The 26669-nt window shown below is 55.3% G+C and overlaps 2 protein-coding genes across 2 annotated transcripts; both read right to left on the bottom strand.

The window, feature by feature from the left end:
- Window positions 1-5872: 5872 nt before the first annotated feature.
- On the bottom strand, window positions 5873-18189 carry LOC137675503 (scavenger receptor cysteine-rich type 1 protein M130-like). The gene is made up of 17 exons (XM_068421634.1): window positions 18158-18189; window positions 15937-16307; window positions 15344-15652; window positions 14368-14691; window positions 12417-12725; window positions 11875-12189; window positions 10978-11304; window positions 10578-10892; window positions 9907-10221; window positions 9392-9454; window positions 8989-9303; window positions 8531-8566; window positions 8107-8244; window positions 7270-7365; window positions 6753-6836; window positions 6391-6543; window positions 5873-6153 (listed from the first exon to the last, which is right to left on the bottom strand). The coding sequence occupies exons 1-17, from the start codon at window positions 18187-18189 to the stop codon at window positions 5873-5875; spliced, it is 3783 nt and encodes a 1260-aa protein (XP_068277735.1).
- A 5475-nt stretch (window positions 18190-23664) lies between these two features.
- Window positions 23665-24603, bottom strand: LOC137675541 (olfactory receptor 10AG1-like). Its single transcript, XM_068421668.1, has one exon. It carries the CDS (start codon window positions 24601-24603, stop codon window positions 23665-23667), a length of 939 nt encoding a protein of 312 aa, XP_068277769.1.
- Window positions 24604-26669: the final 2066 nt, after the last annotated feature.

Genomic DNA, 26669 nt, shown 5'->3' with positions numbered 1-26669 from the left:
AGGAGATGGGGAACTTAAGCAGGTGGGGTTGTTTAGTCTACAGAAAAGGAGGCTGAGGGGAGACCTTCTTGCTGTCTACAAGTACCTGAAAGGAGGTTGTAGCGAGGTGAGTGTTAGTCTCTTCTCCCAGGTAACAAGTGATACGACAAGAGGAAATGGCCTCAGGTTGCACCAGGGGATGTTTAGATTAGATTGGATATCAGGAAAAATTTCTTCACTGAAAGGGTTATCAAACATTGGAACACACTGCCCAGGGAAGTGGTGGAGTCACTATCCCTGAAAGGATTTAAAAGATGAGCAGATGTGGTGCTTAGGGACATGGTTTAGTGGTAGACTTGGTAGTGTTAGGTTAATGGTTGGACTCGATGAACTTAAAGGTCCCTTCCAATCAAAGCGATTCTGTGATTCTCTGATTCTATGTGATGGCTCTGCTCCTCCATTTCAATCATTGACACCCAGAAACCTCACCTGTGTTCCTTTCCTGTCCTCCCTAAACCTGATCAAGTGATGGGAAGAAAGGAAGCAGAAAGGCCCTAGGCCTCTGTGAACCAGCTGGGGTCTGGCACTTGGAGGGCCACAGAGTCATTCTGTTGTACACCCCATAAAGAATCAAGCTGGGAAGTGACTCTGCATGTCTGAAAGAACAAGGTCCATGGGCAGGCAAGGCTGTGTGTATGGCTGTGTCTGGAGACCAGTACACCTACAGCACAGAGCAAGCTGGGGCTCCTGTCAGGCAGAGACATCCATGCTGATGTGCTTGGTCACAGAGGCCTTACTGCAAAAGGACTAATGGGTGGGTGCGTGGGCAGTGGTGGTTCTCCCTTATCGACAGTGCTGTCAGCCACGTCAGTGAATAATGCTTTGGTGGGGTTTCAGATCGGTGGTAATTACAGAATACTAATATGATTATTACTATGGTAGTCTGAGGGTATGAGGGAAACCAAGACTTTGGGAAGAGAGGACACTTTTTATTAGCAGTTAGATTTTTTACAAGACAGCGTTTGTTGGTCACTGATGTGATGATCATGGAGGTGGTGGCTGAGATTGTGCAATGGAAATAGTTTTGTTCTGCCACTGAAGCCTGAATTGCCCTCTAACAGTCTTAGTTAGACTACTGAACCTGGAAGTATATAGTTTCTTTTCTCCAAAGTGACGATAATTCAGTTAGAGGAAGAGCCTGGTTGGAAGTTTGAGTAGTTTGGGGACATAGGCCAGCTGGGGGCTGCGGCCCTTGGGGGAGGGTGCTGAAGGGAGTCAGGATGAAAGGGCCCATGCAATCCAAAAGTGCGTCAGACAGCAGGTGCAGTCATGACAAGAGCAGGAGAAGAGAAAGAGATGCAGGTGGCCTGGCTGAGGCAATGCTTTCAGGGTAAAATTTTCCACACAACCACAGAGACAGAGAGAGGGATTGGGAGGTCATGGAGTGGGTGAGAAAGGAGCCTTGGAGCGAGGAGAGCATGGGGAGCTGGGGGACAGAGATAGAGATGGAGGTGAAGCAGCCAGGGTGTTGGCAGTGAAGAATCTGCTGCTGTGCAGGTGCATATGATGTCACTAGTAGCCGAGTAGCTGATAGGCCAAGAGCATGAACCTGGCTTCTTCATATGCTTATGCCATGACATGTGCCTGAGTAGGCTGATAGGGCAGGAGTAGGCTGCTGGCTTGTGCAGCTGCTTGTGATGCCACTTGCAGCTGAGTGGCTGTTAGGGCAGGAACATGCAGCTGGCCTGTGCTGGCGTGATGTCACATGTAAATGAGTAGGTGATTGGCCTGGAGTAGGAACTTTCTGTGTGCAGCTGCTTCTGGTGCCACAGGTGCCCGTGTAGGAGATGGGGCAGGAGCAGGCCCACGGCTTGTGCAAATGCTTGTGCTGGAGCAGGAATCTTCCTTGTTCAGCTGCTTATGGTGTCAAAGGTGCTCGAGCAGTTGAGAGAGGAAAAGCAGGCACCTGGCTTGATCATGTGCTTGTGATGTCACATGTCCCTGAGTAGGTGACAGGGCTGGAGCAGGAACATTCTGTGTGCCACTGCTTATGGTGTCACAGGTGCCTGAGTACGATAAAGGGCAGGAGCAGGCCCCTGGCCTGTGCAGGTGCCTGTGATGTCGCTGATGAGTGATTAGGTGGTAGGGCAGGGGCAGGCCCCTGGCTTGCGACGGTGCTTTTGAGGTTGTTGTTCTCTGAGTATCTGGTTGTGCATGAAAGGACAGCTGGCTTGTGAAGGTGCTGGTATTGTCATTTTCCCTTGGGCAGAAGCTGGCCCAGGGCTTGTGCAGGTGCTTGTGATGTCACATGATGCCAAGGAGATGTTAGTTTAGGATCAGGCTCCTGCCCTGTGCTGCTGCTTCTGCTGTCACTGATGGCTGAGTAGTTGCTAGGGCAAGAGTTTGCAGCTGGGTTCATAGAATCATAGAATTGTTTTGGTTGGAAAGGACCTTTGAGATCATCGAGTCCAACCGTTAACCTAACACTACCAAGGCTTGTGCAGGTGCTTGTGGTGTCATCTCTGTTTGAGTACTTCCAGGGCAGAAGCAAGCTCCTGGCTTGTGCAGCTGCTTGTGATGTCACAGGTGGATGAGTGGGTGAAAGGGTAGAAGGAGGCACTTGGCTTGTTCATGTACTTGTGATGTCACATGTGCCTGAGTAGGTGCTAGGGCTGGAGCAGGAACCTTCTATGCGCAGCTGCTTCTCGTGTCGCAAGAGCCTGAGTAGTTGATAGGGCAGGAGCAAGGTCCTGGCTTGTGCAGGTGCCTGTGATGTCACAGGTGGCTGAGTAGTTGATAGGGTGGGAGCAGGACCTGTCTTGTAGAGCTGCTTCTGATGTCAGCGGTGTCTAAGTAGCTTTTTGGGTCTGAATGGACACCTGGCTGGTGCAGCTGCTTGTGATGTCAGTGGTGGCTCTGTAGCTATTAGGGCAGGAGCACGCAGCTGGCTTCTGCAGCTTCTTGTGATGTCACAGAATCACAGTATAGTTGAGGATTGGAAGGGACCTCTGGAGATCATCTAATCCAACCCCCTGCCAAAGCAGGTTTACCCAGAGCATGTTGCACAGGGTCGCGTCCAGGCGGGTTTTGAATATCTCCAGAGAAGGAGACTCCACAAGCTCCCTGAGCAGCCTGTGCCAGGGCTCTGGCACCCTCAAAGTAAGGACGTTCTTTCTCGTATTTAGATGGAACTTCCCATGTTTCAGTTTGTGCCCGTTGCCCCTTGTCCCGTCACTGAGCACCACTGAGAAGAGTCTGGCCCCATCCTCTTAACACCCGCCCCTAAGGTATTTGTAAGTATTGATGAGATCCCCCCTCAGTCTTCTCCAGGCTAAACAGACCCATGTCCCTCAGCCTCTCCTCGTAAGAGAGATACTCCAGTTCTCTGATCGTCTTTGTACCCCTCCGCTGGACTCTCTCCAGTAGTTCCTTGTCTTTCTGGAACTGAGGGGCCCAGAACTGCACACAGTTACTCCAGGTGTGGCCTCACCAGGGCTGTGTAGAGGGGGACGAGAACCTCCCTCGACCTGCTGGCCACACTCTTCCTAATGCACCCCAGGACACCATTGGCCTTCCTGGCCACAAGGGCACATTGCTGGCTCATGGTGAACTTCTTGTCCACCAGAACTCCCAGGTCCTTCTCCACAGAGCTGCCTTCCAGCAGGTCAACTTCCAACGTGTACTGATGTATGGGGTTACTCCTCCCTAGTTGCAGGACCCTACACTTGCCTTTGTTGAACTTCATGAGGTTCCTCTCCGCCCAACTCTCCAGCCTGTCCAGGTCTCCCTGAATGGCAGCACAGCCTGCTGGTGCATCGGCCACTCCTCCCAGTTTGGTGTCATGAGCAAACTTGCTGAGGGTACACTCTGTCCCTGCGTCCAGATCATTGATGAATAAGTTAAACAAGACTGGACCCAGTACTGACTCCTGGGGAACACCACTTGCTACAGGCCTCCAACTAGACTCAGCACTGCTGATCACAACCCTCTGAGCTCTGCCATTCAGTCAGTTCTCGATCCACCTCACTGTCCTCTCACCTAACCCACACCTCCTGAGCTTACCTATGAGGATGTTATGGGGGACAGCGCCAAAAGCCTGGCTGAAGTCAAAGTAGACAACATCCACTGCTCTCTCCTCGTCTACCCAGCTAGTCATGCCATCACAGACGGCTATCAGATTGGTCAAGCAGATTTCCCCTTGGTGAGTCCGTGTTGACTACTCCTGATAATATAATTATATAATATATATAAAATATATATATGAAATATATAATAAAATGATGTAACCCTGGTAATATAATATAATATAATATAATATAATATAATATAATATAATATAATATAATAAATATCTCAGAGTCACCCATATTAGCCTGCCCCTTAATTCTTACCCATAACTCTTGACTCGTTCTTTGAGTTCCCCTGGGCAGAGTTCAATACATTCTAGTTGCTCTCTCACACAAAGGGCAACTCCAGCTCCTCGCCTTGCTGGCCTGTCCTGCCTAAAAAGTACGTACCCATCCATGACAGCATTCCAGGCATGCAAGCTATCCCACCACGTCTCCGCAATTGCAATGACATCATGGCCCTGTGACCGCACACAGCTCTCTAGTTCTTCCTGTTTATTCTCCATGCTGCGTACGTTGGTGTACAGGCATTTCAGAGAGGTAACTGAGCGTGCAGGTTTCCCAGGAGGGGTGCAAGAGGATCCACCATAGCCATACACACCCTTGAGGTGGTTGGCCTTCTGGTTCTCATCTTGGGAGCCAGCCAAGGAACATTTGTTGCTGCTCTGATTGGCCTGGCGTATCCCCCAGTTGGATGCAATGGTGTGAGCGTTGCCACTTTGGACCCTACCCCTCCAAGTCCTTCAGTTTAAAGGCTGCCTCACCAGGTTGGCCAGCCTGCTGCCAAAGATTCCCTTGCCTCTTCTAGACAGGTGGATTCCATCCCTCCCTAACAGGTTACAGTCATCAAAGAATGTCCCATTGTCATCCCCTGCACCTGCCCACAGGCACTGCCCTGCACACAAACCCAAACTGACACCCCTGGTGAGGCAGCAGGAGGGCAGCGCTGGGGGCTGGAGGGGAGAAGGAGGAGGGGGTCCTAGGGCTGCCGCGGCGCCTTACAGCCCCTGCTCAGAAAGAAGGTATCTCTGTGTCTGTGACAAGAGTGCTCAGGGCCTGTGAGGGCCCAAGGCAGCAGGAGCAGCCCATGGAGACTGGGGTCCTGGCAGAGCACGAGCAGAGAATCCCAGCCCTGTGTGTCCCAGAAAGTGAAGCCTGTGCCAAGGCAGTGGGGAGAAGAGCTTCCTCCTAATCATTGTGGGAGGTAATCCGTGGGCCATGATCCCTCCTGTGGCATACTGGGGTGTTCAGGGCACTGCAGGCACCTCAGGACTCACTTCTGTGGGGCCGCAGCCCAGGGCTTACCCTGACATGGCAACTCTGTCATGGCCTCTGCACTGTGGGACCAGTGCAGCCCAGTCAGAGCCTAGGGGAAAGAGCAGCTGGGAAGCCCTGGGGTGAGGAGATGGGTGCTCCCACTGGGGTGCATCACAGGACTTATCAGAGAGCCATTTTTGTTGGAAACTGGCTGGCAGGATGAAAACATCTCTGTCAGCAGGAACGTTCCCAAGGGATCATGGGCCCTTGCAGCCACAAAACCTGAACCCAAGCCTGCTATTCCCAAGATGTGCCCCTTCCCCACTGCCATGTCTTTGTGCTCTGCTCCCCCTGATCAGCCTCAGGGAGATGTCCTGACACCTGGGCAGGCAAGCACCAGCTCCTGGTCAAAGCTCCCAGAGACTTTTAATAAGAACAAATATGGATGCACAGCATAAAAATGGGAACAGAAAGAGAGGAAACTCCATGCGGTTTCTGCTGCTCCTGGGTCAAGGGAGACGGTTCCCTGGTGCTCGTGGTTCTCCCAGTTGCACAGACCTCTCCTCCCTCTTGGCAGCACCCAACGGCACAGCAGGGATGGGCTCTCCTGGCCTGGGGCTCAGGGACTGTTGTGCCCCGAGCTCCGGTGTCACAGCCTTTGTGTCCTCATGGTGATGTTCCAGAGACACCTCTTCAGCATCATCATAGCCCATGCTCCCCGGGGACAGGGACAAGGTGTCTCCTTCAGCTCCACGGATCCTGGCACTTCTCTGTGAGCGCAGGCTGCCCCCTGCCAGCAGCAAGGCAGGACATTGCAGTTCAGCCCTGGGGGTCTGTACATCACCTTCCTCCCTGTTCCTCACCACTCCTGAGACATTCAGCTCCTTCTCCCACCCCCAGTCCCTCCAAGGAAAACTCCTGGGGCAGGTTCCCCCTTCCCGGGAGGTTTGTGTGTCAGTACAGTAACGACTTGGGTGGCACTGGGGATGGCACCCCAGGAACCAGCAGCGCTAAATTTCCCTCTCACCTCCGGGTGCATCCCTGGGCCCTGCTCCCTCCTCTGGCTCCCTGAGCAATTCCCAAGCTCCCTGTCCAGGGACAGCATCCTCTCCTGGGTCACAAACCTCCCTGGCATCATCATAGCCATCCGCTGGGTCACCTCCGGGCAGGACAAGAACATCTGAAAGCAGAGGGGAGCTGGTGACAGGGAGAAGATATGAACTGCAGAGTAAAGGATGGGAGGATACGCAGGGACACAGCTCTGAGACACTGATGTTTGCAGCACCACAGGAAACCCCCATGTCCTCTTCATCTCCAATGGTGACACTCAGTGACACCTCTGTCCATCACGTGTCTGCAGGGAGATCAGCCCCTTCCAGCCTCTGTTACCTGGTGCCAATCCCAGACCATCCTCCTCCTTGCTGACCCCAGGGTAGGGCTGCAGCTGGGCCAGGGACTCCTCTGAATGGGAGCCTGGAGAGATGCACAGTGGGTGCTATGGAGTGAGCCCCACTGACCTGGCTCATGGTCAGCACTGCTGGGGAAGGGGCACCCACAGAGCCAGGGCTGCATGGGGAGGAGGGCTGGGAATTCACCCTGTTCCCCTGGAACAAACCCTGTCTCAAAGGTGCTCCCAGACCTGCCCTAGGACAGCCCCTTCCCTCACTCCTCAGGTGTCACATGGGGTGCAGGGGCAGGCAGAGAGGGGCTGTCCCCAGCTGGGATGGGCAAAGCTGGTTGGGAGGAAGCTCCTCTCCCAGGTCCAGGACCTGGATGCTCTCCCCACAGACCACATGGCGCCGGCACTGCAGGGACCACGGGCTGAGGGGCTTCAGGGGACCAGCACTCAGTTGGGGCCAGGGGAAAGGGTCCTGCAGATGAGCCTCCAGGGAGGACCCACACCCACCTGAGCGACCAAACCTCGCCTGCTTCTCCCACGCTGGGCTGTAACCGATCTCCTCGTACACGGCCTCGGGGAAGGGCTCCTGAGCTCTCCTGGAGCCTGAGGACAGAGGCAGGGCTGGCACAGGCACAGGCAGAGGGGCGATGGGACCCCACTGTGCTCCCCCAAACCTGGCCCTTGGGCCAGCCCAGGACTGGTCTGACAGCACAGTCCCACTGCACTGTCCAGGCATGGCTGCCACATCCCCAGTGAGGGCAACATCACTGTGGAGATTATCGGGGGCAGCGTCACCCTCGCGTCATCCCTTTGGAGACAGCGCTCATGCCTCTCTAGCCCCTGGGTCGTGCTCCCGTGTCCTGACCCTGCAGCAGCTCCCATGTTTCCTCTCCACCTGGAGCTTTCCCTGATCTGTCCCACAGGTCTATAGCATGGCCCCTGTCCTGCTGGGGGTGGGCAGGGCTGGGCAGAGGGGACAGCTGGGGGCCTGACTCCACGGAGATGGACCCTGCTGCCCTGCGCTCCTCCTACCATTTTCCTTGCCCCAGAACCCCTCCAGAACAACCCAGAGCACCGCCAGCCTTGGCCATCTCCTCTCTCCCTTGCCCCGCTCTTCCATTTCTCTCCTCACCCCATTGCTAACTCCCCCCATCCCTGGGCTCTCTCCACCCCTGGCTGCTGGTGCCCCACAGCCAAGGCAGTCAATGGGGTGTTGCATGGGACAGGTGGCAGCACACAGGCTCAACCCCCCCAGCTCTGCCTGTGCCACTCACTGACACCCCGCAGCACCCCACAGCCCTTCCAGGAGGTATCTCCCCCTGGGACCCTCGTGGAAAGACCCACCTCTGCGCCCAGCCCTGGCGCTTAGTATTTGTCCTGCCAGGAGGGCCAGGAGCAGGCAGAGAAGGGTCCCCAGGATGATGCAGATGATGACGGGCAGCGAGACTCTGCCACTGCTGGTCACACGACCCTGGGTGGGATCTGCATGGGCAAGAACACAGAAGAGACAGCACCAGGCCTGGGAGAGGTGGGGGCAGCACCAGTCCTGACCCCCATCACACAAGGCAGCAGGGGATGGAGCGCCCCAGGGGTGAGTGATGGGGAAGCTTCCACCCTGCTGAGTAAATTACAACCCTTCCCAACCATCCCCCACCACCCCAGTGCCTTCTGCTGGGAGTTTCACACCCCAGTAAGAAGCCCCTTCCATCCAGCTGTGGGTCACAGTCTGGCCCCAGGGAAACCCATGCCCGGGGGGAGGACAAGTTACCTGCTCGAGGTGGGGATGCTGCAGTCCTGGGTGCAGCTGCAGAGGAGGAAAAGGAGAGCTGGGCTGAGAGGGGGGGGGTGTGGGTACTGGGGAGCCTCCTCCCCAACACACCGTGTGTGTGTCTGTAGATATAGACACATCCCACCCAAATTGCCCCTCCTGCCGTGCTAGAAAGGGAGGCCAGGACAGGGGCCAGGGTCTCTGCTCTGGGCAGCGGGCAGGATGGCAGAGGCAGCCCGGGGATAGGACTGCCTGTCCCATGGGATATCCCCTACGGGCAGTGGCCGGAGGACATCTAGTTCCACTGAGGCTGCTCCCCACTTAGCTCCAGGCTCCTGCACTCCGCAGGAACGTTCTTCCTCTCATGAGGTCAGGGGCCATGCCAGGACCAAGTGGGCAAAAGGCCTTCCCCAGCTCCCTGCCAATACCCGAGCAGGGGTCCCAGCCCCTCCACTCACCCGAGCAGCGCACGGCAGCGTCCTCCTTATGCCGGCAGGCACCGCTGTCCCCAGGCCGGGCCCAGCAGTCCTGCAGGGACAGCTCTGTCCCCCGGCACTCCACCTGCTCCAGCCAGATGGGGCCCGTCCCCATCCCAAATGCAGCCTCATGCAGGGCAGACACTGCAGGGCCACAGCCCAGCTGCCTGCACGCCACCTCAGCGTCCCGTATGTCCCAGAAGTCATCGCACACCGTCCCCCAGGAGCCGCGGTGCCAGACCTCCACTCTGCCCGAGCACCCGTCCTCGCCTCCCACAGCACGAATCTTCTCCCTGTCTGGAGAAGGCAGAGACCTGCCAGGGCAGAGGGACAGCAGGCAGAGCCCTGCCAGACAAGGAGGGCACACAGAGGAGCAGCTCCCTACCTGTGCAGCTCGCGGAGTTGGGGCATGGGGTCAATGGGGCCAGGGGCATTTCTGGGCGTCCCCCTGAAGAAGGAAACACTGTGGTGAAGGGGCTGGTCTGGGGGATTGTGCAGAAGAGAGTGGGGCTGAGCTCTGCTCACACCTCCCTGTGCCACCTCGCTCACAGCAGCAGCTGAAGCCCAGTCATGCAGGGGACACGCACAGGACAGTGGGGGAGTCTGACTGCTCAGCCCCAAAGGGTCCCTGGTTCACAGAGCTGCAGGAGGGTGTCCCTAGAGGGGCCCTGGCTGCTCTCTTCTAAGACCTTGCCTGGAGACACTTCTGCCTTCCCCGGGCACTGCTGGGAGCCCGGCTTGCAACTGCAGGTGGATGAGAGCTGCGGTCCCATGTGTGCCACCAGCAGCAGGGTCTGGCACGTCAAGTACAAGCCCCTCCAGGCTCTGTCTCTGCGTTTGGCCATGCCTAGCAGAGAGCAGGAGCTGGGGTGACGCTAGTGCCCAGTGGCTCATAGTTACCATTGCAGGTGATGTGGGTCTCGTCTCGCAGGTCATCGCATGACTGCGGGTCCCAGGGGGCGGAGCCACATTGCCAGAAGGAGCTGGTTCTCCCCCCACACTCCACGCGATCCAGCCAGGTGGGGCCAGACACCCTGCCATAGGGCAGGCGTGTTTCCAGGGATCCTCTGTCCCCGCAGCCCAGCTCCTTGCATGCCAGCGACACCACGTCGAGGGTCATCGAGTTGGAGCAAATGCTCCCCCACGTCCCGTTGTAGAAAACCTGCAGGCGCCCGGAGCAGCTGCTGCTGTTCTCCAGCCTCAGGGCCACGAACTCTGGGAAGAAAGGCACCAAGGGGGAACAGGCTGGGTTGGGGCTGTGGGAGTCAGGACATCTCTGCACCGCCCAGGCCCTCAGCCAGGCAGGGGCAGGGCCAGCACGTCCCCCTTGCACCCAGGGGCGGAGAGAAGCCCTGATGGACAGACACCCCTGCTCTCCCCGCTAACCCTTGGGGATGGCTGAGCTCCCCAGGGACCCCCACTGGGACTGAGGGCACCCGTGTATGGGTGTCCATAGGACGGGCTCAGGCAGGGGCTCAGACGCAGCCAGGGACAGCCTTGGCCGTGCCCAGCTCTCCTTGCATCCTGGCCTCCCCAGGCCTTAGGATCCCTCCACAGCTCCCAGCACAGACCTGAGCAGATGACTCCCACGTCCTCTTTGTGCCCGCAGTCGTGCTGCGCCCAGGGCCCGGCCGGGCAGTCCCAGAGAGCAGCTTCGGCCCCGGAGCAGTTCACGCCGTCCAGCCAGATCTGACCAGAGCCTGCCCCGAACCGAGCGGAGCTGGCCACCTCCACTGCCCCTCCGCAGCCCAGCTGGTGGCAAACGACGGCAGCGTCAGACAGGTCCCAGCCGTCATCGCAGACGGTCCCCCAGCTGCCCTGGTAGTAGATCTCCACTCTCCCGGCGCAGCGCCCGGTCCCGTTCACCAGCTGGACCCGCCGGCTGCCTGTAGTGGGTAGAAACCACGGCTGCTGTCAGGGGCTGGTGCCCACCCAGCCCATCACCTGGGGGACCCGTGCAGCGCCACTCACCCCAGCAAATGACACCCACGTCCTCTGCAACCCCTGCCACCGGTGCACTCTCGGGCAGGGAGGTGTTGCAGAGGGTCAGGTTGGCCTCGTGCCCTGCGCACCGGACCCCTCGCAGCCCCACGGGACCCGTCCCTCGCTCAGGCTTCGGGGGGTTGTAGGCTGTCTCTGCCTCTCCACACCGCAGCTGTCGGCACACCACGCTGGCCTCCTGCACGTCCCACTGGTCATCCAGGACTCTGCCCCACGTCCCGTGCTGGAAGATCTCCACTCGTCCATCGCACCGGCTCCCTCCACCCACCAGCCGCAGGGATGTGGAGCCAGCTGGGCCTGGGGAGAGCAGAGATGCCACAGCCATCGGTGGCACCAGGGAGCACGGCACCGTTCAGGGAGCAGGGCGAGGGGGCATTTTCTGACCAAACAGGACAAGATTGAGCTTTGTGCTGATGAGAAGGGATGGCAAAGCCTGGGCCCTCTCTGCAGCTCCCACTCAGGTCTGCTGCTGCTGGGGGCACCCAGGCAGCTCCTGTCTGGGTGGTGGGATGAGGCTCTGCAGGGCTCTCTGTGGGAATGGGATGTATTTGTCTGCAGCCGGAGGGATGGAGCAGAGCCCTGCAGCCCTGTCCTGGGCTCGTCCCACAGTATGAGAACAGAGGACCCCAGGCCTGATGGTGGCACGAGGGCCTAAGCCACTGCCCTGGGGGCAGATGATTGCTTCCGCTCATCCTCAACTCTCCCAAAGCAGAGCGGTCAGCCTGAGCAGACAAAGACCTCCAGATGGCTCCTGGGGAAGCCAGGGTTTCTACATGGAGAAATTTAACCTGGTACTGCCATGGGAGCCCTGCTTTGGGTGGCCATGTCACCCACCAAGGGCATTTGCAGCATTTTTCTGCCACTCACCTGAGCAAATGACAGCAGCATTGTTCCCATGGGGGCATGGTGAGACCCCCAGGGTGATCACTGGGCACTGTCCCAGGTGGGCTTCAGTCCCGTCACAGTGGAACGAGTCTCTCCAGACAGGGCCGGTCTCTCTCCCAAAATGCTCTCCTCCAGGAATGGACTCAGCAAACCCACAGTTGAGTTGATGACAGAGAACGTGGGCATCAGAGAGATCCCAGTGGGAGGCACAGAGGGTCCCCCAGGTCCCCAGCACCTGGACCTCCACCCTCCCCACACATGCCGTGCTGCCGTTCACCAGCCTGAACCCTGTGTACTCTGGGGACAAAGGAGGAGGAGAGAGGGTGGATTGGTGCTCTCGTACCCTCAGTAGCTGGCAGAGAGGCCAGAGGGACAGCATGCCCTTCTTCTCCTTCTGCTCTATTTTCATGCTGCAGACGACCCATCACCCCTCCTGTCCTCATGTCCAGACCTGCACAGTCCTGGCTCTGTTCCCAAACCCCCAGCACAGCCCCTGTGTTCAGCACCCCTGCCCGCGTCCTTACGTGTGCAGGTGACAACAGTGCTGATCGCGAGGGTGCAGGGCTGGTCCCTGGGGGACCCCCTGGGGCAGGAGGCGAGGACAGATTCATTCCCCACACACTGCAGCTCTCCATCCCAGGTAGCACCAACCCCTTCTCCAAAGCGAGATCCTCCAGACACAGGCAGGGCCACACCACACTGCAACTCCCTGCAGAGCACGTCAGCTGCTTTGGGGCCAAAGTGGGAGTCACAGACAGTTTTCCACTGGTCCCCATCATGGATCTCCACACGTCCTGAGCAGTGGCTCTTCCCTTCCACCAGCCGGACAAATCCTGGAAAAAAGAAAACAACTGAGAGCCCTCTGGCAGTTACAGGCCCATGTCCCACATCACCTCCAAGCAAGCTGTGATCACATCCCAGAGGAAGCTGTTGGGGGACTGTTGGTGGCACAAATACATCCAGGCTCTCCAGCACCCCTTCTCTACACCATCACAGCACTCAAGGGTATCTGTCGATCGCAGACCCACAGCAGACCATGTTGGCGCCTTTGGGACCAAAGTGTGAGTCACAGACGGTTTTCCAAGGGTCCCCATCATGGATCTCTATATGTCCTTAGCAGGGGCTATTCCCTCTGACCAGCCAGACAGTTCCTGGAGCAAACAAGGATCCTGAGAGTTCCCACAACCCTCTGGCAGTCTCCTGACCACATCCCATCTGGTCTCCAAGGTGGTCAAAGGCAAAAAGCCCCATGACCACCCCAGCTGCTCTCAGTGGGTGCTGATGGCACAAACACCAGGGCCCCCCCAGCTGATCCTCAGCAACCAGCACAGCGCTTCTGGGCTTGCTTCTCTCCCAAGCCCACAGCCACAGGAATCTCTCAGACAAACTGCTGCTGTCCCAGAGACCTTGGGCTACCTGGCACTGGTCCCTGGGCACCGCAGCACCCACAGCACTTGGGGTCCAGGGAAATGGGCCCAGGTGCTGTTGGCTGCTGCAGCCTGCTCTGCCCTACTGACCTTAGGGCCAGGCATGAGGAACCCCTTGGTGGCACCAGAAACACAGCCCGTTCCCAGGGGGTCTTGGGCTGTTGGGGTGCTGCTGGTAGATGGGACTTGTCACAGGGCAAATGTATGGTGAGGCTGTACCTGTGGTCAGTGTCTGTGCCTGCCCGCACCTCCAGCACCGGCCCAGGAAAGAGGTCCTCAGCTATGAGCAGAGTGCCCTGCTGGGCACGCATGTCCCTGGCCAACAGCCGGGCAGAGGGCAGGAGAGTGGACAGAAGAGCAACCCTGGGCTTACCCAAGCTCCCAGTGCCAGGGCAGGCACTGAGGAGAGCCAGTAAGTGCTGACAAATCCAAAAGTGCAATGCAGCCAGAGGCTGTGACAGACACGAGAGGCTGGGCAGTGGGTCAGCACTCCTGGATGGGGCCTTGTCCCCATGGGCAGGCTCTCGTGGGGTGACCCTAGCAGAGGAATGAGGTGCTACGTGCCACCCTGTTCCTCTGCACAAGCCCAGCGCTCCTCCTCTCCAAGCAATATCTTTGCTCCAACCAAGGGACTGCCGGGGGACACAACCCAAAACTCCTCATCCATGTCACACCCTTCCCCGATGCTGTGGGTGGCTGCATGAGTCACTCTTGGCACCTCTGGTATGGCGGGACCTGGTCCTCAGTGCTGCCAGACAGGTCCTTGGTGAAAGGGAGGAGAAAGATGGGAAGCAACAGACACGCCAGGGCAGGGCAGAGGGATTCATCTGAGCCACCTCAGGGGCCAGGTGGGGAATGGGCACCCTGGGGCAGGTTCCCACTGGCCTTTCCCCAGGGACCGAGGACATCAGCAATGACAGTCCCAGCTCAGCAGTTCAACCAGCCACACCAGGCCCTGCTCTGGCATCCACTTGTTGCTCCTGAGGGCACACCCATGGTCCCTTCCCCTGTCCCAGCCCCAAAGGTGGGGAACAGGCTGTCCCCTTACCTGAACACATCACTCCAGCGTCCCGACTGTGATCACAGTTATGTTCACCCCATCCTCTGTGTGTGCAGTCAGACAGGGCAGACTCGGTGCCATTACAGCCAACATTATCCATCCAAATGGGGCCAGATCCTCGCCCAAAGTGTCCGTACAGAAGAGCTCCAACAGCAGAACCACAGTCCAGCTGCTTACAAACCACTGCCGCATCGTTCATGTCCCAGTAGTCACCGCACACGGTTCCCCACTGGCCCTGTTGTTTCACCTCCACTCTCCCAGCACAGCGCCTGCCACCATCCACCAGCCTCAGCTCCACAGTCCTTTCAAACACTGACACAGGACCAGTCAGGAGAGTGCCGAGCCCCAGCAACATGGGTCTGGGGGAACCCCTACCCAGGTGGAGTCAGAGGTGCCAGGGTAGGAGCCCACTCCCTGCCACTCCCAGGCTGTCCCCACAGCACTGCAGGGGTCCCTTCTGTCCCCATGGGCTGCGCAAGGCTAGAGGTGCCCAGCTCCAGTGCTGATGGGTCACTTGTGGCTCCACAGACTTTGGCACCTCCTTTGACCCCAACAGCCCCTGGCCCACGCCCACTCCTCCCCAGCCAGCACCCTGAGAAGAGACTCCCCCACAGCAGGGTTCCTCCCAGCACACACTGCTGCTCCACCCCAGGGTCCCCAGGCCAACCGGACCACAGCCTGCCCTGGGAACCTCCCAGCTCATCCTCCACCTTCAGGCCCTTCTGTGTCGCCTTTGGAGCAACACGATGATCCCAGTGAGCCCTCCCAACCTATGTCCCCTCCTTGTCCTTGGGCATCAGCCCAGCCCTGCCCTTGCCTAGGACCCACCAGGAAGGTCACCTCTCTGACAGCCTGTGGCAAGAGATACCCCAGTTCCCTTGACTCCACAGGTACAACCTGCCACGACCCACCCACCCAGGCTGGGGCTCACCCCAGTGTTCAACACCCCTCCCCGCGTCCTTACGTGTGCAGGTGACAACAGCGCTCTTCATGTGGGTGCAGGGCTGGTCCCTGGGGGAACCCCTGGGGCAGGAGGCGAGGACAGATTCATTCCCCACACACTGCAGCTCTCCATCCCAGGTAGCACCAACCCCTTCTCCAAAGCGAGATCCTCCAGACACAGGCAGGGCCACACCACACTGCAACTCCCTGCAGAGCACGTCAGCTGCTTTGGGGCCAAAGTGGGAGTCACAGACAGTTTCCCACCGGTCCCCATCATGGATCTCCACACGTCCTGAGCAGCGGCTCTTCCCTTCCACCAGCCGGACAAATCCTGGAAAAAAAACAAAACAACTGGGAGTTCCGAGAGCCCTCTGGCAGTTACATGCCCACGTCCCACGTCACCTCCAAGCAAGCTGTGACCAAACTGCCCATTGTACATCACAGAGGAAGCTGTTGGGGGAGCATTGGTGACACAAACACATCCAGGCCCCCCCTGCACTCTTTGACCAGCATCACCGGGCCCTGCTCTGGCATCCACTTGTTGCTCCCTGAGGGCACACCCAAAGTCCCTTCCGCCATCCCAAACCAAAGGTGGGGAACAGGCTGTCCCCTTACCTGAACACACCACTCCAGCGTCTCCACTGTGAACACAGTTATGTTCACCCCATCCTCTGTGTGTGCAGTCAGACAGGGCAGACTCGGTGCCATTACAGCCAACATCATCCATCCAAATGGGGCCAGATCCTGCCCCAAAGTGTCTGTACTGAGGAGCTCCAACAGCAGAACCACAGTCCAGCTGCTTACAAACCACTGCCGCATCGTTCATGCTCCAGTAGTCACCGCACACGGTCCCCCACTGGCCCCTGTGTTTCACCTCCACTCTCCCAGCACAGCGCCTGCCGCCATCCACCAGCCTCAGCTCCACAGCCCCTTCGAACACCAATGGGGGATCCGTCAGGAGGGAGCTGAGCCCCGGCACTGCAGATCTAGGGGAACCCCTACCCAGGTGGAGTCAGAGGTACCAGGGTGGGAACACTCTCCCCTCCAGGCTGTCCCCAAGGAAATGCAGGGGTCCCTTCTACCCCCAAGGGCTGCACAAGGCTGGGGGTGCCCCATTCCAGGAAGGATATCTCTCTACTGTAGATGCCCCAGTCCCCTTCTCTCTGTGAGGTACAAACTGCCCTCCTGGGGTCAGGGCTCCCCTGGAACAAGGGGGCAGTGAGCAGCACACAAACCCTCCAGGGTAGCCCAGAGGTTGGCAGTGCCCTGGGGATCTCTGGCTGTTGCCATCACCAGCTAGGCCACCACCGGCTCCAGAGGCACCGTGCTGGGGAACAGGGGGTCCCAGAAGACTACCCCAGGACGTGGTGTCTATGAATCCAGCCAGGCACAGGCTGCCCTAAACACTGGAGCCCTGGAGAAGGAGAGGCTCTCTCCCACCCAGATGGGCACAGGGAAAGGCACAAGGTCCATGGACTTGAGCACCTTCTGCCCCTCATCTCAGTAGCACCTGCAAAGCAACCCCATTCCTAGATGGATCCTGATGACCACACTGGTACCCGCTGGCCCTGGGCTGTGGGACAAGGGAGTCGGCACTTACCCCTGCACAGCTGTACCCAGAGGAGCAGCCACAGCATCTGAGGGGACAGGAGTCCCTCTGTGCCCATCCTGAGCCTCCTGCCCTGCCAGCCCATCCCTGCTGCACCACGCTCCCTGCCACAGCTCCTGGGGACTTACAGGGACAATGACGACGGGAGGGCAATATATCTCTGTAGATGCCAGCTCAGCTACAGGAGGAGCCAATCGAAGCAGCGGCACCTTTTTAGACGTTATCGGGAGCTATCTCCCCTCCGACACAGCCCAGCCCTCCAATGAACTTCTCCAGCGCCGTTCATGACCATATATGAGGGACGGCTCCGCTGCGAGTGTCGCAGTTGCTATGGTGGGGGCCATCACAGGACAGGGCTGGTTGTGGGGGCAAATGGGTCTTTCACCCCTTGAAGCCTGCTGTGTGGACCAGGAGCACTGAGCATCTCCTATGTTGGGCACATCCAAGAGCCCAAGGTGAGAGTGTCCAGCCATCCCCATGCCATGGGACCCACAGGGCTGGGACTGCACTGGGGGCTGTCAGGAAGGGAAGGAAACAGCCCCTGCCCCTGCTACAGACCCTGCTGTGCTGGGAGCAACAGCTAAGAAAAGGCCTTAGCCCAGGCCAGAGCCCCATCCCTGGAGCACTTGCTCACCCACCCCTCCCTGGAGAGCCCCACGGTGGGTCTCTCACAGAAGCCAGAGCTGGGCCATGTCCCTGCCCTGGCAGCAGACATGCAGCCCAGAGGCTCAGACATATCCCTGACTGTCAGCGTGTCACTGAGGGGCCGTTATTCCCCATGGGTGAATCAGGAGCTGCAGCCTGCAGGTGCACAAACCACAGCCCACGTGGCCTCGCAGTGCTCCCCCCGCAGTGCCCGGGCAGGAAGTCTGTGGTTTCCTCCTGGCACCGTGCCCTGGCACATCCCTGCGGTGTCCCTGAGCCACCTCCACCCCGGCTGCTCCAGCCAGGGCTGCAGGGGCTGCTTCTTCACCCTCACAGACACAGGGCCATGCAGCTCCTGTCCCTCATGATGCCCTTGTGACAGCACACAGCCACTCTGCACCGAGCCCCACAGCCATGGGGTGCCATCAGTGATGTGACTCCTCGTACCCTCCTACTGTCACCGCTGCGTGTTCATGGGTTGTATTGATGGTGACCTCACATCCCTCCTACTGTCACTGCTCTGTGCTCATGGGTTACACTGTCACACGTGTGTGTGTGTGCAGTGTATGGACTTCTGCTGACGATGGTTCTTCCAAAAAGCCGTATTTGGTCATGGTCTAAATATTGTTTTGGTGACATCAGGAGCATCTACACAAGCTATGTGCCAGCTTCTGGCCTATCAGCTACTCAGGTACCAGCAACATCACAAGCTCATACACAGCCATGTGTGTGCTCCTGGCCTATTAGCCACATGTGATGTCATAGCATCTACATTTGATACTGGCCTGCTCCATTGCTGGCTATTCAGACACCAATGACCTCAAAACCACCTACACAAACTATGGGCCTGCTTCTGCCCTATCAGCTCCTCAGGCAGCAGTGACATTATAAGCACCTACACATGCCATGGGCCTACTGGGTTTGGCTGGTGTGGCTCAGGTGGACCTGGACAAGTGCCAGCACACTCCTGACTTCTCCCCTCACTCGCCCAGCCAGAGCTTTTTGAAACATTCCAACAGGTTATCAACCTAAGGACAAGGAAACCTATACAGCACCAGCCTGCACCCCACAGTGGTCTTACAGGTAGTTGTGAGATCTTCCACAACCATGGGGAAAGAGAGTTTCCCACCACCAACCTACCTCTCTGTTTGGCACCTTGAAACCCAGTTTGCAGTTCATGGGCTCACGGGATAGTTCTTCTAGTCCACATGGTCTTTTCTGAGATCCTCTTTGGGTCTCTTCCATATTGTCCCCATGCACATATTCTTCTGATGCTGGCATTTTTGCCTGGTTTTGCACGTTTGCGGGTGGCGTTGCCTCTGTCTTGCAGTAGCAAGAAAAGCTCAGCATCTGCCCCAGTAACCCTGCACGGCCATCCTGGTGGGCTGGGCTGGGATGTGGGAGCCTCCGAGGTTCACAGCATTGGGCTCTTCTTTGTATGTTAACAGGATCTGCACCGGGGGTCCCTTGGTGGCTCTCTGGGAGGGAGCCATAGACCTCGTGCATGTTCCAGCTTCTCTGTGTCCTCCCCAACGTCTTGAAGTTGAAAGTGGGGAACTTGACCCATCCTTGTACTTTTCTTTCTATTCACATTTAGACTCTAATTGCTCATTCCATTAGCTCTTATTAAAGAAGACTTTATCAATGTTATACCTATGTTATAATGGCTATTATATTTAATTTCTCTGGCTTTATAAATGTTTATATGTATAAAAACACATACATATAAATGTATACACATGTATTTGTGTATAGAGGGGTATACCTATTTAAAATACTGTATCTATCAATAAATAAAAATATATTTATACATATTTGTACACTCACTTTTAGATCTCCCTCTCTCTCAAAACATATATATTGTAATACAGGTGTATATTTTCAGATCTGAGCACTTCCTTGTCCAAAGCAGGGAGGCAGCCAATCACAGGGCTGCATGACAACATATGACGGTGTCAAAAAAGGGCTGCCAGCCAACCACAGTGCAGCATGAAAACATGTGGGGAATGAGGGGGTCAAAAGCAGTGCCCTCCCTGTAGGTAATGACGGGGGGCTTCCTTTGCTGATGTGTCTCTGGGTGCACTGGGAGGGGAGGCTCCTTTTGCCAGCCAGTCATAAGATTTCCTGGGAACACGTTTGATGCTGCCAAGCGGTGGCCATCAGCCAATCACAGAGCAGTATGGGGTTTAGGAACATGGTGGCTCACTACCATAAAATGGCGGCACTCATTCACAACACGGCAGCCCCCACAAAGGGCAGCCAAAACAAAATGGCAGCCCCTGGGTATGTAGGGAAGGGCCTGATACACTTCTGGGTGAACCAGAAGGCGTGGCCGCTCCCTCCAGCCAATCACAACAAAGCACGTGCCCAGTAGAGGGCAGTGACTTCCGGGGCCAATGGCCCCTCGGGCAGTTGGGATGGGGCGGGACTTCTGCTGGCAGCTGGTGGGCAGGCACTGCCCCTGCCTTACCTCCAGTGTGGGGGTGCCTGCGCTCCTGGGCTGTTCCGGGGCCATGAACTAAATAAGCACAAGGCAGGCGCGTGGGGACGTAAAAAATCATCTTTTGAAGCTCTGTCAGATAACGGGTCACTGTGGTGCCGGAGCTTCAGTGCTTGTGCCTGATGTAAGAACTTTTCCCGCCTCCGTCAGCTTCAAGTCTGCACAACCCTTCTCAAAAAACCACCACGGGTCCCTCCTGGGTCTCGTGTCAAAATCTGCACCATTGTGCTGAGGATCCCCTCTGAGCAGGGACAGCACAAAAGTCTTTTCCATGTGCCCCCGTCACCTGGCCGTAGTCTCCTTGTTTATCACCACCTGAAGCCCCCCTCCATCTCCTCCCCATCCCTGGATCTGGTGGTGGCTGTGCTGTACCCAGTGGTGCCTCCAGCAGTGAACCCTCTCATCTACAGCATGAGGAACCAGAAGCTCAAGGATGGGATTAAGAAAGGGATTAGATGGAAGTTTTTCAATAGTGATCCACTCCCCATCTCTCGCCACAAATGACCCCCAGGATCTCCCATCCAAAACTGGTGCTTTGGTCTATCACCATTATTGTTACTACTAGCATTAACTTTATCACTATTGTTACTTGAGGTTATTATGTTCCCAGAGAGATGTTTTTTAATTTTTCTCACTTCTCCAAAGGCATGAACTTGCTCTGTCTCACCTGGAGCCAGTGTAAGAGCGTGTCTAACACTGGGCTGGAGCTGACTCCCCCGTAGCATCTCTGTAACAAAACAGGATCTCCCCATGCACTGGGGAGATGAGCATCTGGGGGTGCTGACTGACAGCCGGCTAAACATGAGCCAGCAGTGTGCCCAGGTGGCCAAGAAGGCCAATGGCATCCTGGCCTCTATTAAGAACAGTGGAGCCAGCTGGTCTGGGGAAGTGCTCGTCCCTCTGTACTCGGCACTGCTGAGGCCGCACCTTGAATCCTGTGTCCAGTTCTGGTCCCCGCACTTCAAGAAAGATGTTGAGGTGTTGGAGCGAGTCCAGAGGAGGGTGACCAAGCTGGTGAAGGGTCTGGAGGGTCTGACCTATGAGGAACGGCTGAGGGAGCTGGGGGTGTTTAGCCTAGAGAAGAGGAGGCTCAGAGGTGACCTTATTGAAGTCTACAACTACCTGAAGGAAGGTTGTAGTGAAGTGGGAGTCGGCCTCTTCTCCCAGGCAACTAGCGATAGGACAAGAGGACAGAGCCTCAGGCTTCGCCAGGGGAGGTTCAGGTTGGACATGAGGAAGAATTTCTTCTCAGCAAGGGTCATTAGCCATTGGAAGGGGCTGCCCAGGGAGGTGGTGGAGTCACCATCTCTGAGGGTGTTTAAGAAAAGACTGGACATGGCACTTAGTGCCATGGTGTAGTTAGCATGGTGGTGTCAGGGCAATGGTTGGACTCGATGATCCCAGAGGTCTCTTCCAACCTGATTGATTCTGTGATTCTGGGAAGAGCAACTGATGTCATCTACCTGGACTTGTGCAAAGCATTTGACAATGTCCCACATGACATCCTTGTCTCTAAATTGGAGAGACATGGACTTGACGGATGGACTACTCAGTGGATAAAGAATTGGCTGGATGGTCGCACTCAAAGAGTTGCATTCAACGGCTCGATGTACAAGCAGAGACCAGTGACGAGTGGCGTTCCTCAGGGGTCAGTATTGGGACCGGTCCTGTTTAACACCTTCGTCGGTGACATGGACAGTGGGATTGTGTGCGCCCTCAGCAAGTTTGCCGATGACACTAAGCTGTGTGGTGTGGTTGCCACACTGGAGGGAAGGGATGCCATCCAGAGGGACCTTGACAGGCTTGAGAGCTGGGCCTGCGGGAACCACATGAAATTCAACAAGGCCAAGTGCAAGGTCCTGCATGTGGGTCAGGGCAATCTCAAGCACAAATCCAGGCTGGGCAGAGAATGGATTGAGGGCAGCCCTGAGGTGATGTTTGACGAGAAGGTCACCATGAGCCAGCAATGTGCGCTTGCAGCCCAGAAAGCCAACCGTATCCTGGGCTGCATCAAAAGCAGCATGGCCAGCAGGTCGAGGGAGGTGATTCTGTCCCTCTACTCCGCTCTTGTGAGACCCCACCTGGAGTACTGGGTCCAGCTCTGAGGCCCCCAACACAAGAAGGACATGGAGCTGTTGGAGCGAGTCCAGAGGAGGCCACGAAGATGCTCAGAGGGCTGGAGCACCTCTGCTATGGAGACAGGCTGAGAGAGCTGGGGCTTTTCAGCCTGGAGAAGAGAAGGCTCTGGGGAGACCTTCTAGCAGCCTTCCAGTACCTGAATGGTGCCTACAGGAAAGCGGGAAAGGGGCTTTTGACAAGGGCAAGTAGTGACAGGACGAGGGGGAACGGTTTTAAACTGAAAGTGGGTAGATTGAGATTAGATATTAGGAAGAAATTCTTTACTGTGAGGGTAGTGAGACCCTGGCCCAGATTGCCCAGAGAAGCTGTGGATGCCCCCTCCCTGGCAGTGTTTAAGGCCAGATTGGTTGAGGCTTCGAGCAACCTGGTCTAGAGGAAGGTGTCCCTGCCTGTGGCAGGGGGGTTGGAACTAGTTGTTCTTTAAGGTCCCTTCCAACCCAAACCATTCTATGGTTCTATGGTTCTATATTTAGTGTCACATTAAGGGTCCTTTCCAACCAAAACAATTCTTTGATTCTGTGATTCTATCACACCAGCCATCAGGTATCTCAGATTAAGGTCCAGGCTCACTTTGCCATAATCAGAGAGACACAGGGAGAACCTGGAAGATGATCCACCTCTTTCTGAGCACGACACTGACACAAGGCTGGAAAATCAGTCTGGATCTCTTTTCAGCCACTGACCCACAGGTCTGTTTGGAAAAGATTTTGTCCTAGATTCAGGACACCACTCAGATAGGAACAGACCTTGGGAAGTCTCCAGTCCACCTTCCTGCTCAAAGCACGGTGCCCACTGAATTCAGGCCGGGTTACTCACAGCTTTGGCAGGTTGGGTGGTATTGATCTGGGTGGTAAAAATCTCCAAGAAGAGAAACTGCACAACTGGGACCCTACTGCAGTGCTGGATTGTCTCCTTGGTCTTTTCTTTCTTTTTCTTCCCATTTATGTCAAATTAGTCAAGAGTTACATAGCTCAGTGCAAGACACCACACCAGGGGAAGGTGACCTTTATGTCTTTTAACTTTTCTTCGCTGTCTTAAGTCTGCCACTGAAGAGACACTGGGGATAATCTGTGGGGTCCAGCTAGTGATTTCTCAAAGCTGAGGGTAGTCATCTCTTCTTCGTGTGTGTTACCCTCTAGACCCCACTTGACTACTGTCTATGCTTTGACTGTTTCCCTTTAACGGTGACCTTCTTCAGACACAGCTTGAAGTAGTTATTTGCATTAAAATCTTTAGGGGCACTGAAGGTGCTCTAGAGTACAAAGATACCTAGATGGAGCATGACGTAACAGGAATGCCTCAGGAGACCACTTCCCTTCTTGAGGAGGATCAAAGGCATGCAGAACACATGATTTTGTTTGACCAAAGATGGGATGCCTATGATCAGGCAACCACATACCTCACCAAGACTTTTATTACTCTTTGGGACTATTTTAACTTCTCTGTCATATCACTTTCTCCACAGGAATCTCTGCAGGGCAATTCTCACTTCCTTATTTCTCAGGCTATAGATGAGAGGGTTAAACACAGGGGTCACAATTGTGTAAAACAGGGCAAGGTATTTGTCAGTGTCTGCAGAGTCCCTTGAGTGTCGCTTTAAGTAGGCAACCGTGGCAGAGCCGTAGAAGAGAATGACCACACCAAGGTGTGAGGAGCAGGTAGAAAAGGCTTTGTGTCTGCCCAGAACAGAAGGCATTTTCAGAATTGCCCTGATAATTTTAGTGTAAGAAATGACTATCAAGGAGAAGGGAAGGATTGCAAAAACCAGGATGATGGTGTACAGCGTCACGTGGTTCCAGAAAGTGTCTGCACAGGCCAGTTCCAGCAGAGGGGGCACGTCACAGAAGAAGTGGCGAAGGTCATGGGATGCACAGAAGGGCAAAGTGAACACCTGATACGTCTGTCCTACTTGCACTGGTACAACAACCAGCCACAACCCCACTAACAGTCTGACACAGAGCTCCCCATTCATGATGAGGGTATAGTGCAGGGGGTCACAGATGGCTACATAGCGGTCATAGGCCATGGCAGCCAGGAGAAGGCATTCGATGCTGCCCAGCAAAACCAGGAAATACAGCTGGGCAGCACAGCCAAGGAAGGAGATCCTGCCATCTTCCATCAGGAAACCCACCAGCATTTTTGGCAGAGCGACTGATGTGTAGCAGATCTCCAGGAAGGACAAGTTCCTCAGGAAGAAATACATGGGGCTGTGGAGGCTTGATTCCACCACTGTGATGAGTGCAATCAGGCTGTTCCCGATGAGGACCATGAGGTAGACGACCAGGAATACCGTGAAGCACAAGCCCTGCAGGCTGGGGTGGTCAGAAAATCCCAGAAGAATGAATCCAGGCCCAGTGGTGTGATTCTCTAAGCTTTTTCTTTGGGGCATTTTTCCTGCACAGAGCAATCCAAACAACAGGCTCTTAGAGGATGCTGGTGGCCTGTCCACAGTTACATACAACTCAACCTTAGAGAAACCCTATAAGCATCAGCATATATGTAATTGCTTGATTAGGTGAGCTTGGCCAACATCTGCATGCATGTTTGGAAATCTAACACGGGTTGCTTGCTGCAGGAAGGTTTGTAAGGAGAGGACAGAAGAGAATCCTTGAGCCAGAATGACTGCTTTTTGGTCATACAGATAAAAAAACAGCCTTATCTTTCTTGTTCAGGTGAGATTTAATTATATAGACTATACGGTGATAGATGAGAAACAAATGAAGAAAATGGATAAAGAGTAACCCCCTTAAGAACAGTCTTGCTTACATTCCTTGTCCAGATCTTGAAAGAGCTTCATTTAATGTAAGAACATGAAGAAGCGGGGTGAAAAGGAGGAAAAGGGTGAAAAGGGAGAAAAGTAGCAAGGCAAGGCAAGGCAAGGCAAGGCAAGGCAAGGCAAGGCAAGGCAAGGCATGACCTGATTCTTAGACCTTAGTGAGAGAGATTCATCCCAGCTCTCTTCACATATAAGACATCATCCCCTGAAGCTGTGTCCACACAGAGAGATGTGGGAGACTACTTTAGACCTGTATGATTCATTTTTACATGGCTGAAGGGTAAATCCCATCAGAAGTAAAACAGGCTTCTATCTGCCAATGAACCCAGCAACAACGGTGCATCCATGGGATATTTTAACAACACGGATAAGCAGCCATTAATGCATAAATCACAGGTTTCAGGGTGCTAAAAGACATTTCTAAGCAAGCAATCTAACAACTGCTCATGCAGTTTTCAGGCACACAATGAAAGTGATGATTAAAAGCAGATTATCTCCTCAAGACACCCAGTTTCCCTGAACAGGTCAAGCTTTTATAACTTCTGAATGAATCCTGTCTACTTCACCATTCCTAACCTTGCTGCTCTGTCACTTGGATTTCTGGTAGCTCACAAATCTGACCGTGTTCACTCGCTCTGATCCCAATCCAGCAATGCTTCCCAGTCCCCTGCAAGCCCTCACAGGAGCTGAGCAATGCTCTCGCTGTCTGGGGAACTGAGCCTTCCCTATGCAATTCTTACCTTCCCAGAGCACAGAGAATCCTTGCTGAGCACGCTCGAAGGAAGTGAGCCGCAAGCGAGCAGCTCCACACTAGTAAGTTGTTTCTTGTGAAGAAGAGACTCTGCTGAAAGATGTTAAAGAATCTCCATTTGATATGGGGAAGGCATGTTCTCTTCCAGGGAGACAGGAGTGCAGATGCTGGCTGCGTCTCTCCAGCTTTTGCTAACTCTCTTCGCGAAGTCTTCTTAAGATCTACTGTATTACTGATGAGAACAGCAGGTTAGAAAACGTGATAAAAACATTCAGTTTAGCCAAGTGACACACGCAAGATGGTTTTCTCAAGAGAAATATCTGAATTCACAAAAACCTGTGGTATTAATATTTTGATATTTTTTAAGCTATTCCTGCCCTTTTCTGAGTTTTTTTCTCTCTCAGAGAGGGTTTTTTCACCTCTCATAAAGGTGCCATTCAAAATCTCTAAGATCAAATTAGAGCTTACATGAGGGAAAAGTGAACATGATCATTTCCTAATTTACCTACTTATGCATCTGAATGTGCAGGAAAATGAAATATTTTTTGTTTTTTTTTATTTTCTGAAAAACTGTGAGATACCCACATTTATTTTAAATAGCAACCCTATACAGGCAGATTCTCCACATACCAGTATTTGCTGCTGATTTCAAAACACCCCCAAACCTACAGCCTATTCTTTTTAACTTTCAGACATCCCAGCACTTCACAAAATCAGAGGCAGTGCACAGTTCAGACTAGCTCTGCTAACAGGAGATTGCCCGAGCACTTCTCATATGGTGACTCTCTGACGGGCAGCATTTCTTGAAGCTGAAGGAAGCCCATTCCAGTGAGCCCAGTCAAGCTGGACAGACGACTTCTGGTGCAGCTGTGCTGCCAAACTATCTCAGCATTTCAGGGCATGCCAAAAGGAATTTACTGTTGTCAGG

The sequence above is a fragment of the Nyctibius grandis genome, chromosome 34 (assembly GCF_013368605.1).
Source record: "Nyctibius grandis isolate bNycGra1 chromosome 34, bNycGra1.pri, whole genome shotgun sequence".
NCBI classification, from domain to species: Eukaryota; Metazoa; Chordata; class Aves; order Nyctibiiformes; family Nyctibiidae; genus Nyctibius; species Nyctibius grandis.
This window is presented reverse-complemented; position numbering and strand designations above follow the sequence as displayed.